At 37.6% G+C, this 12,172-nt stretch overlaps 1 protein-coding gene across 3 annotated transcripts in view; it reads left to right on the top strand.

Moving 5' to 3' along the window:
* The window catches only part of LOC146002532 (regulator of G-protein signaling 9-binding protein-like), a 138,948-nt gene that overhangs the window by 78,766 nt on the left and 48,010 nt on the right, over positions 1-12,172 (top strand). For all 3 annotated transcript variants that reach the window (XM_083140459.1, XM_083140451.1, XM_083140468.1), the window contains exon 2: positions 1,714-1,868. In XM_083140459.1, coding sequence (XP_082996585.1) covers positions 1,737-1,868 — 132 coding nt within the window. In that variant the 5' untranslated portion in view covers positions 1,714-1,736. The remainder of the gene's footprint in view (positions 1-1,713; positions 1,869-12,172) is intronic.

Here is a 12,172-nt window from a genome sequence, read left to right as displayed (position 1 = left end):
ATATGCCTGAACTAATCCTTCTTAGGAAGTGATGTAAAGTAATAACGTAGATCACTTATCTTGAACAGAAGATTTATTGGAACCTTATTACAATGATCATATACAACTTTACAATAGTCTCAATACAAAGATATCTCGTATCTTTACACTGTATGTAGGCATATCTCTGTCCTTTCGTAACTGTTGCTTCCTTCTATACTGCCACGACAGTGTACCTGTTTTGTTTGCTAATATCTGCATTTTTCTAGTAGAATCCATCGACTTCTGGAAGCTTCTGGAATCCAGAAATTGGCTCATTTCCGATGCAGATGCACTGGATTCTTAGACAACTCGATTGTCGGAACGACAAAGGCATTTCACCAAAATGAGTTGTTCGTTCTAATTCATATTATTACCAGACCAGATTGTTGATCATTTGTCTTTTCAGCATATTTTTGTAAAATTCAGAGGTATTGTTTCTGAACTGATGGATAATAATGCTCATATTGAAATTAAGTCGAAAAACTATCTCAGAAACCAACAGTCCGATTTTTCTGAAACTTGCGGCAACTTTAACTGTTTTGTAACGGCTGGCTGCCAAAAGTAACGTGGCATTTTCGTCCCGTAACGTCTTGCCAACAGATAAACATTCCCCATTCTGTTGGATATAATGGATATTCCTCAACGAAATGCTCACAACGATGAACTCAATAATAACAGTAAATATAACAGATAATGAAACTATTCGTAGCAATATACTATATATATATATATGTGTGTGTGTGTGTGTGTGTGTGAACAAAATGTAACCCTTCCACACACACACAGTCAATAAATAAAACGAGATTCGATACTAAGGAAGGAAATTGTTTGAAGCTCCGAAAAGTAGACCCACTCATTAAGTATTTCACAGAAGTTACCTCATAGAGTTTCAACAAGGAACGCTTTAATACAATGTAATATAGTGATTTTACAGCTATACGCTCTTCCATACCGACTTTAGGAAGGAAGGGGGAGGTGGCAAAGGCAAGTTCTACCAAATCATATTTCTCAAGGTGGAAAAAAACCTCCTCTAAAATATCCACTCTCAGATAACCATTTCTATTTTAATTAGATAATGAGAAATATGCAACCATAAACATTTGTAAGCTTTCCTTTTCTAAAGCACAACGAGCCTACTACCCAATGCTAATGTGTTGGCTTACGTGGATTAATGGTTAGCGTGAGTAGCGAAGAATCTACATTATTAATGTGGCTCCTAAATTGATTTTTCTTCCTCAAGGTTGCGATTATTCAGTAAAGTTCTTGAAAGCTCTTGAAAATGACGAATCGAACGGTAGAGATCCAAGCTATTAGGCGTCTGGCTACTACGTTAGAGGACCAAGTTCTCTTTCTGGCCAGTTTCCTAATTTCCCTAGGCCAAGTCATTGATAGGCTAACCCAAGCTCTTATCATACTTGTACTTGGGAGCTATCCTTGGCGCATGGTGTTAACCACATCATATCGATGAGAACATCCACATCCTTAAGGGCTTTAATTTTATATCTATAGAACAAACCAATAGCTAAGACCTTGTAATAAAGGGTACAAGGATAAACTACTTGTTATACAGTCAATATGCTGTTGTAAAATGTAACTTGTAATTACAAGTGACGTAATTTTTTACTTACTATGAGTAGCCTTTTCATTTGTGTGATTCCGTTCATTCATTATGCTCTTTTGTTCTTTTCGTAGGCCGCGATAATATCGGCCAGAGGATGTGGCAACGCGGGAACTCGGGTCACGTGACGGACAGTGGCGCCGTGCTGTGGCTACCGTATTGCAAGTACAGGGAGCGCTGCAGTTCCAGTGAGATGGCGGAATATTCCATGAGAGCGGAATGCCTCAAGGTATCCTAATGTAGCTGCAACCCAACTTGACTTGCTGTTGGTTGGGTTGCATAATGTTAATACTTATACCAAATTATACAAAGGCCAATATTTCTTTTGGAGGGACTGGGGAACAGGGAAAATGCCTCTACGTCGCTGGGGAATGACCCTAGATCGTCCTGCGGTAAACACAAAGTCTCTTTAAGTCATAGAAAGATTTTATTAGACTAAAACAAAATAATTTGCTTTGAAGCTCTGTCCATTGGCCTACACCTAGTGGATTCCGCATCGATATTTACCACCGCTCCGCTTGAATGCATGTGTTCATTCTTTTTGTTAGATCATCATAGAGATCGCAGTCATATTTATTGCATAAGTATGGTCATCCGGGTGGCTACATTTAGGTTAGTCCATAATCTTCCCAATTAATGCTCCAATTTATGACTACTACTTACTCCAGGTAACTTGTTCCCTTTTGAGGTTTGGTTTCAAACCCAGGCATAGGAGCCGGCCCCCGTGGCAAAGTGGTTACCACATCGTGCTACGACGCTAGGCTCCCGGATTCGAATCCCGGCCTGGGCCTGGATGTTTATGAGTGTTCATTCATTAATTTCATCACATCATAACTCCTCTCCATCTTTGCAATTAACCAAAAGTGGCAGTAAACCGAATAAAATAAAGCAAAACAATCAATCAAACCCAGGCACAGGTAGGCTAATTGATTGTTTTAGTTGAACATTTGGGTGCGCCAGCATTTAGGCATTCACCAGTCACATTATACGGAGTCCAGTCCCTAACCATAACTACAATATATCTAATGTAGCATAACTGTAATGTCAGAGGACTAAAGTATTCTTACTTGTGTTAGAAGCTGAGGCTGTATAGGGGCTCTCAGCACACATAAGGACAAAACACAGGGCAACACACAGCCCTACAGAGGTCCAGACGCCGGAGCCTCTTTGGTCTGAAAAATGCAGTCCAGCGTGTACTACGCGGAAGTGAGGTTGACAATTTGGTGCACTACGTGAAAGGGTCACCCCTTATACCCCGGCAGCCTAATTGAGACTGGACCTACAGTGTTACCTACAGTTTTAAGTAGGCTCCGAAACGCTATATGCCCCCACCGGGTATTGAATTCGGTTCCCCTTGATTACAAGGCGACAACGTTATCAGTATGCTATCGGGAAGGCCCTTGGTAACTTGCGATACAATCTATTTTGCAGCAATCTACTCACAAACGTAACACAGAATTTTTCCTCTCTGAATATCGTTGTCTGTGAACATCAGTTGAGAAGTATTAAAGTAATGCCGAAAGATATTGGTTTAGTCTGTTATGACATTACAGACACTCTCTAATCACCTTTTTACACAGATCTATTGGAGTGAAACCGAAATAGATTTCACGTAAGGCCACGAAAGGCTGGACAGATACGAATGCTTCATTAATATCTTGAGGGATTCTTACATTTTGAGAAACAGAACAAATGCATTTAATATGTCTTACGTAACAACTCCCTGTTTTACCCCTCATAAGTTTGTTTTCTCTGGAAGGGGAGAAGATTGATATATATTATAAAATACATTATTGTATGTGGTGAACTAGCAGTTATGGCCAATGTACATAGTCTGTGCATAGCAACGATTATGCATCTTGTTTATATGTCTTATGGATGATTTAAGTTTTAATCATGTAATCCACCTTGTTACAAGTTTTAATATATTAATTATGAAGTTCCAATCTTGAGATAATTATTTCTGTTTATGTCATAAATATTAGGACATAACAAAATGGCGACGAGGATTAAAGAAGATAAATAATTACTACTGTAAGTAGAATTATAGTAATTAAGTCCAAGTGAGCCAGTATGGAAAAACACATAAGTTTTATACCTGCATTTGAGGCTTATGACCCAAGCCAGGATATAAATTCGTATATTAAAAGATTCAAGGCTTTTGTTGAGGCTAACGATATACAAGAAAGGAAACGAGTGTTTACTCTTATTTCTGTAATCGGTAGTTTACCATATCAAGAGCTGGAACACAGATTAAGTCCAAAGGATCCACAAGATTGCACCTTGGAGGAACTCTTTGCTACATTGCGAAAAATATATGCACCACAGGTTAATAAATGGATTCAACGATTCGCTTTTATGCAAATAAAGCAAGAGCAAGGTGAGACAGCTACATCGTACATAAATCGTTTAAAAGTTGTTGCAATAACTTGTGAGTTTACAACAGATGAATTAGACACTCGTCTTAGAGAAAAACTCGTGTTCGGACTACCCGATAGTATACTAAAAGATAGGTTACTGTCAGACATGCCAAGCACATTCGAAAAGGTTTGTGATGTAGTACTCCAACATGAGATAATACGCACAAATAAAAATAAAGTCAATCAAAATACATTTTTGGTAGGTGAAAATAAGCAAATACAAGGCTCACGTAGATTCGGTACAAACAATTCGTTTGCTAAAGCTCATTTTTCAAAGAATCAACAAGATACAAGAGAATCAAGATTCGGAACAAATAATGCATCCAAAGGCAAGACACAATCTAAACCCCATACTGAATTTAGCCAAAAATTTGTATCACGGCAAAATCAGGCAAATGATATAAAATGTAAACGCTGTGCAAGGTTAGGTTGTACATTCAAAGAGAACTGTCCTGCATTCAATGCTATTTGCAGTTTCTGTAAGAAGAAAGGGCATTTCTTGGCTGCATATTTCGATAGAAATAAACAATGCAAGGAACCTGCCGTCAATTTATCTAGTATGTATAAAGAAAATTGTGAAATGAGGAACAGTAATTTGGATACCAAAGCTAATGGTTATGGAGAATACAATTCTCAACATAGCTTATTCTCTGTGCAAGAAGATAGTGTATATACCTTCTTAACTACAAACACGCAACAAATGTACAATAAAAAAACAAACTAATCTATTTCTAACTTACAACACGCAGCTGATCAGATTTCATTGCGAAATGAACGTTTACCTTTGTACATAGATATTATAATACAAGACAAATCGTTAAAAGCTATTGTCGATTCTGGTAGTTTTGCTAATTTCATTTCAAACGATTTGTTAACTAATATTATGGGCAACTTCACACTGAGTCCGTTATTAAATTCATATACTTCGATATCAGGTGAAAGATTGTGTTTATTAGGCCAATTAAGCTTAAAACTTTACTATCATGGCAAAATGTACATGATGCCTTTTGTTGTTGGCGATAATATCAATACAAATATATTAATTGGTAGAGTTGGAATGAACATATTATTTGGTGATTGGCGCAGCAAACTTCTAAATGAGTTTCCTGAAACTTATTATGTTCAAAAGGAAGATTCTACACATGCATGCTTAGGTCTTGAATCAAAAGATTCGCTACCAGATGCTTGTTCGAAAAATCAGCGTTCAAGCATAATTGATACTCCAAAGGTACATCAGCAAAGGATTGATGATATAGGTGAATGTTCACGAACATCAAATGTGCAAGGGCAAAATAGCAAAGCCATGATTATGAACAAACGTAAAGCCGACGTACATAATTCAAGTAATGTAAAACAAATGAACATTGAAGACTGTCGTTCACAATTACTGACATCTTTTGCAGAATTGTTTAATGAGGATATTAGTACACCCATTAAAGATTTCAAGGTATCAATACCTTTACAGAAGAATGCTAGGCCTGTGTTCAGGAAAGCGTACAGAATAGCATATTCATTACGAGATCAAATAAAAGAAGAAATAGATAATATGTGTAAGAAGAATATTATAGCACCTATAGAACATTCAGAATGGGCAAGTCCTATTGTGCCAGTTAAGAAATCAAATAATTCCATACGTATCTGTGTAGATTACTCGAAGACGGTCAATTTTCAAACCGATGGTTTAGTGTATCCTCTACCAGACTTTCCTGATATTTTACAAAAAGTTAAAATAGGAAAGTACTACACCAGGCTTGATTTACGTTCAGCATTTTTACAAGTTAGTTTGCATCCAGACTCACAAAACATATTGTGTTTAAATTATGATTCTCACTTGTACAGAATGCAACGTTTACCATTTGGTACAAATGTTTCGTCTCAGCTTTTCCAACAGGTAATTGATCAAATTTTAACAGGATTGGAAAGAGTTGCAGCATTTATTGATGATGTTATCATTTCTGGAGATAGTCTACAAGAATGTTTCCTAAGAACAAAACAAGTTCTGGATCGCTTTAAAGATTATAATGTTAAAGTCAATTTAAGTAAATCTGAATTCCTAGTGCAAGAAGTGATTTACTTAGGAAGACGTTTCACGGCAAATGGAATCACACCAACTGAAAAGCATGTGCGTGCTATTTTAGAAAGTCCAGAGCCAAAGGATAAGGTACAACTGCAAAGTTTCTTAGGGATGGTTGCATTTCAAAGTCGTTTTCTACACAACTTGTCATCTACAATACCACACCTATATCGACTTCTGAGGAAAGGCGAAAAATGGTTGTGGTCTAATCAATGTGTGTCGGAATTTAAGGCTGTTAAAGATAAGATTGTTCAGACACCTGCTATAATTCCTTTCGATCCTTCAAAAGAAATAATCCTAGAAACGGATAGTTCTTGCTACGGTGTTGGAGGACGATTAGGGCACAAGATAAATGGTGAACATCGAACAGTGGCGTGTTTTTCAGCTACACTTTCACCTGCTCAGAAGAATTACTGTCAGGGAGAAAGAGAGGCATTAGCCATTGTTTCGTCTGTTAAGCATTTTTATTTATATCTGGCAGGTCAAAAATTTACAATATACACTGATTCAACGACTGCGAAATCATTGCTTGATTCGAATACACCAGTGCCAATGCAACACAATGCACGTTGGCAGAGGTAGAAAATATTCATGGCATCTCTGAATTATGAAATAGTGTATTCTAAGAAGGTTCCAATAGCAGACGCTTTGTCAAGATTACCACTTCCTGAAGATTTGCAATCAGATTTGGTTTTAACAGCGTATGCAGATCTAGAACAAAAGTTACAACCGTTACGCATATCTGAGATCAAGGAGCATACAAAAAGCGATAGTTTGTTGTCTAAAATAACAATTTACGTTAAGAATGGTTGGCCAAGAGGAATTGATCCACAAATCAATGAGGAAGCAGTAGCTTTATGGAAGAAACGTCTGGAACTGTCAACAGAAGATGGATTGTTGATGTGGGGAAATAGAATTGTATTGCCAGAGACACTGCGATGCAAGTTTCTGACTCAAATTCATGGCCTGCACAGTGGCGTAGTGAGATTAAAACAGATTTGCAGAGATTTAGTTTGGTGGCCTAAAATGACGTCTGACATTGAAAGTTTTGTTGCAAAATGTGATGCTTGTCAGACGAATGCAAGAGCTCCAGCAAAACGACAATTTACATCATGGACACCGACATCACAACCCATGGAACGTGTACATGTCGATCATTTCTATTTCAAAGGTTATTTATTCCTGTTGTGTGTTGATGCTCACACGAAATTTTTGAATGTTTGGCAATGTTCTAATTTAACGGCTCAGGAAGCAATTAGACATTTAAAAAGCCAATTTTACATACTTGGTTCTCCAAAAGAGTTAGTCTCAGATAATGGACAACCCTTTGCAAGTGAACAATTTAAGATGTTCTGCCAAAGGTTGAGTATTGAACTAAAGCATTCCTGCCCATATAAACCTTCGGGAAACGGGTTGGCTGAGAGAACAGTCAATACCGTGAAAAGATATCTAACCCTCATAGGAGATTTTCCAAAAGGGGATGTTAGAAAATTAAATACTGAAGTAGAATCACTACTGCGTACAGTAATACACTGGCATAACAGCACTCCATTGCCATCAACTGGAACATCTCCAAGTTCATTAATGTTTTCTTACAACACTGCAAGTAATATAATCATTAAAGATGACACTAAAAATGTTCATTATGAATGTGAGAAATTTTCAATTGGAAATAAAGTATATTATTACTGCCCTGAAAGAAAGATATATCGGAAAGGAGAGATTATTGAAAGATGCAGTTTTGCTGTGTATAAAGTAAGAGATGTAGAAAGTGGCAGATACAGAAATGTACACTATTCATTTTTAAAGATTCTTCATGAAACAGGAGGAGATTCAAATCAGTCAGAAATACCCAAGGAATATGACAATAGTGCATATCATGCATATTTATATCCTCCTATTAAAAATGAAATGCATCGGCAGGAACTAAGCGACAGTGAAGAAGACAATGCTCACAGTTCGTCTCCGAAGCAAGAAAGTAGATCATATTCGAAGGAAGCGAGCAGACTTGGTCCAGGAACCAGTTCATCTTCGAAGGGAGGAATTAATATTGATCCAGAAACCAGTTCGTCTTCGAAGCAAGGGAATAGTTTTGGTCTAGGACGTAGTTCGATGGGAAGAAGGAAATCTCAGAGAGTAAAAAGGACAAGAGTGTTTTACCCCTCATAAGTTTGTTTTCTCTGGAAGGGGAGAAGATTGATATATATTATAAAATACATTATTGTATGTGGTGAACTAGCAGTTATGGCCAATGTACATAGTCTGTGCATAGCAACGATTATGCATCTTGTTTATATGTCTTATGGATGATTTAAGTTTTAATCATGTAATCCACCTTGTTACAAGTTTTAATATATTAATTATGAAGTTCCAATCTTGAGATAATTATTTCTGTTTATGTCATAAATATTAGGACATAACACTCCCCCACCGTTAAAAGAAGAAAAGGTGCGCTTCCTGAGCAACTCTCCCACCGTGCCGTCTTTTTTGTTTATTCTCGTAATCACATTTGCATTTGAATGGAATATGCTGAGAGAAAAATTCTGTACAATTCCCCTTTGCAGTCGAATACATTATGCAGCTTAGTGATGGAAAGTCTCGCAGTCTTAGCAAACTCTTAGAAAAGCAGAAAAGAGGAGCGAAAAAAGCTCTTTCTCTTGTCCTTCTTCTTCCCAAGTCTTCATCCCCCCTCCCTCGGCTCCAGCCATATCTTTATGTAGATCTGAGAGCGTTCGGCAACTTTCTCCTAGCCGTGAGATTAAGTGTTGCCAGTCAATTTGGGGAAAAATTAGGGGGCGTTCCATTACATGGAATATTAGGTAGTTTAAGTTTAGAGAGATGAGAAAATGAAGATGTAGGCACTATTTATGATACAGTGGCGTATTTCTCTATCTTACATGAGAAATTTTCAGGAATGTTTATAACGGAGCGTGGATAATACGCGTACAAATGAATGACAAGATGAATAAGAGGAGAAAGGGATAATAGGAGAAAGAAAGTTACAGAAAATAGAGGAAGAATGAGAGAATAAGATAGAAAAGTAGTGGAAAAGAGGGGAAGTATAGGAAGAAAAGAATGAGAGTTGAAGAAAAAGTGGGATAGAATATGATTATGATATATAGAGAGAAAGTAATAGATAAATAGAGGAAGAATGAGAGGATGGGAACAGAGAAAAGAGAAGTAGAGGAAGCGAAAGAAGGGGAGAGAGAGAGAGAGAGAGAGAGAGAGAGAGAGAGAGAAATCAGAAAGATAGATATAAAGAAACAGAGAGGCAAAGTAAAGTATATTGAAATGGTGTGTGTGAGATAGAAAGGTAGAAAGAATGAGAAAGGAGGAGAAAGGGAAGAATGGAGAAACTCAGCAGCTTTGACACCGGAAGCAGAGCATATGGGAAGATATTACGTCCACCCTCAGGTCCGCGCGATGATAATTCTCCATAGACTCCACTGTTGTGATAACGACGTAATTAGAATGTATCAGTCGCTAAAACCAATGCTCCAAGATAGTACTAGTGCTATTAGTCTCGGGTTCGAACCCTGCTGTTAACATGCATCCCGTGAGGATAACCGTAGAGCTTAGGAATGTGAAGAAGCGGTGGGGGTGCTTGTGGTTTTGGAAACTGGAAAGTAAAAATGCATTAGAGAGAAAACCGTGTTCACGCATTTGCAGGGTGAAACTGTCATATGTGCCTTAAAAGCGTTATTATTTTTGTTTTATTAAATTTGTTATATTTTTTATGTACGTTTCATTGGTCAGACTGAAGAACGTACCAAAGGCAGGTGGTTATGGGGCTGCAGTCTCCAAAAAGCATGAACAAAAAATTATTTTCTTAGAAAAATGGAGGATGTTATATGTAGGCGCATCTTGGAAGCATGAAATGAATATATGTTTTTCAGGAACAAACATTGTTGTGTTGTTGTGAATTATTCCATTTATATATTCATTGATATAAAAAAACGGATTTTTACTAATTAATTCATATCAGTACAACTGGCTTGTGCTAGCCTTACTGTGCATAAAGTGGACTTAAAACACCAAATCAACCAACCAACCTGGCTTGTGCGTGAACATCATATAGATAGAGAGGTGTATGTGAGAGTCTGCAACAATGTATAAAAAGCAAATAATTTTGACCTTGCAAATAAATATATAAATAGAAGCTACTAATATTGCGAAATTAAAAGAAAACTATCCTCATAACACGTGTTGATAAAGAAAGAATATGTTTTTCCTCTTGAAACCTTTCTTAGAGTTGAAAACTGGGATTTTTTATAATTTTAAAGAAAATAATGTATTGAGAGAGTTCCGTCATAATGCTCTTATTTGGTGATATATAGAGAGCCCGGAACACAAAGATATTTTTTGGTAAACTATCTACTACATTTGGATATAAACTTTCGTTTGTTTTTCTGAAGGCAATTTGTACACTGCTTCAACTTACCAAACACTCACTTCATTATTATCAAGTCTTACAATTTACACTAAGTATATTTGGTAGAGGCACAAGTGGTTCGGATCCCACTTTAAACTGTAGGTCCAGTCCCGATTAGCCTTACTGTGTATAAAGTGGACTTAAAACACCAACTCAACTCAACTAAGTATATTTACTACTCTTTTACTGGCGCACCTTTTAATCTGTAATTTATTGCATGGGTAATAGTCCAGGTTATCTCAAATGATACAGTACATCTTCTTTTTCTGTTTGTATTTTCATCCATCCATACGCTCTTTAAACTTTTCAGCCTAACCTACGCACTACATCCCTCGGTTACACAAGTAACTTGCATCACAATCTTTATTCCACATACAAACTCTTACTTCCTTTATAGGCTATAGCTCGACCAACAAGAGATAAATCCTCTGACGCTGTCGTTGAATTTTCAACCGTAAGTGAGGGGAGGGAACGTGAACGATACTAACTGCTCTTCATCATGTAGTTCTGCCCTTGGTTGCCAAAATGTACGACGTTCCTCAACAAATCGCCGTCACTTTTATTCAGTGCGAGGTGTTTGCATCATGAAGTTAAGAGAACACAGAGAAACCTGAGACATACAATTTAACGTTTTCGAGGTTCATCTCAACAGAACTTGTAAATGTGGCAACACAGTCGCACTTGGAAAAGGGGGAAGCGAGAGTATAAACAAATGGCTGTCTAGTGTAGGTTTCGAGTTTGTCGGAGTTTTGGCATCTTTGTTGAATTTAGTATTGTTTTCAAGTCTACTTTTATGCATAGATTGGGATTTGACAGTGGTACCCGAACAACTGTGCAATGTGCCTCCACCGGGTGTTGTTATAACCCTTCGATCACTGCTGCAAAAGTTTTGGTTTGTTGAGGTGTGGGTCTCATAAAATAAATTTGGCAACAGTGAGAGACGTCACTAAAGGGCGCTGATTGGTGGAAGAGTTGAGGTGCATATGCAGTACCGGCAGCCGTGTGAGAGAGAGAGTGTGTCTTTAATCCAGAGTTTTCAGTTAAGTATTTAAATTTATTGGTTTGATCTTTATGTTCTGAGCATAACTGTTGATAGGTTGTGAATTAATTAGTTGATCATTCAAAGGAAAGTTAATTTAGTTGAATTTTCATATAACCACTTTCATTAAGAAAGGAACTTCTCTCTCTCTCTCTCTCTCTCTCTCTCTCTCTCATGCGAGCTCTCCCACTCATGTAAACTAGGATCTTAAGTAAATGGAACCCGGACCTCTTAATTACAAGGCAATGACGTTACAAATATGCCATAGGGGAAGCCCTCATCTTGGTTTGGCCACTGTCCTTTTTCTAATCGCTCCATGATATTAATCTCACTCCCCAATTCTTCCATGTGTGAATCCCATATATTTTAATACGACAGACTTATTTGTAAAAAAAAAAAAAGTAAAGTGCTCCCCTGTGCATAGCACCACGCCATGAAGGCGAATAGTGGGTATGGGGGTAACGCCCCACACTTTCTTGATCCGGTCGTGAGTGGGGGTGATGTGATCAGCATCACGCCCCTGACCGCCTTTACCCCCCATGATTTCCCCCAGGTACCCATGTCATTG

The sequence above is a fragment of the Lepisma saccharinum genome, chromosome 1, assembly GCF_977018435.1.
Source record: "Lepisma saccharinum chromosome 1, izLepSacc3.1, whole genome shotgun sequence".
Classification (NCBI taxonomy): domain Eukaryota; kingdom Metazoa; phylum Arthropoda; class Insecta; order Zygentoma; family Lepismatidae; genus Lepisma; species Lepisma saccharinum.
The sequence above is the reverse complement of the archived record's forward strand: the minus strand, read 5'-3'. Positions and strand labels throughout refer to the sequence as shown.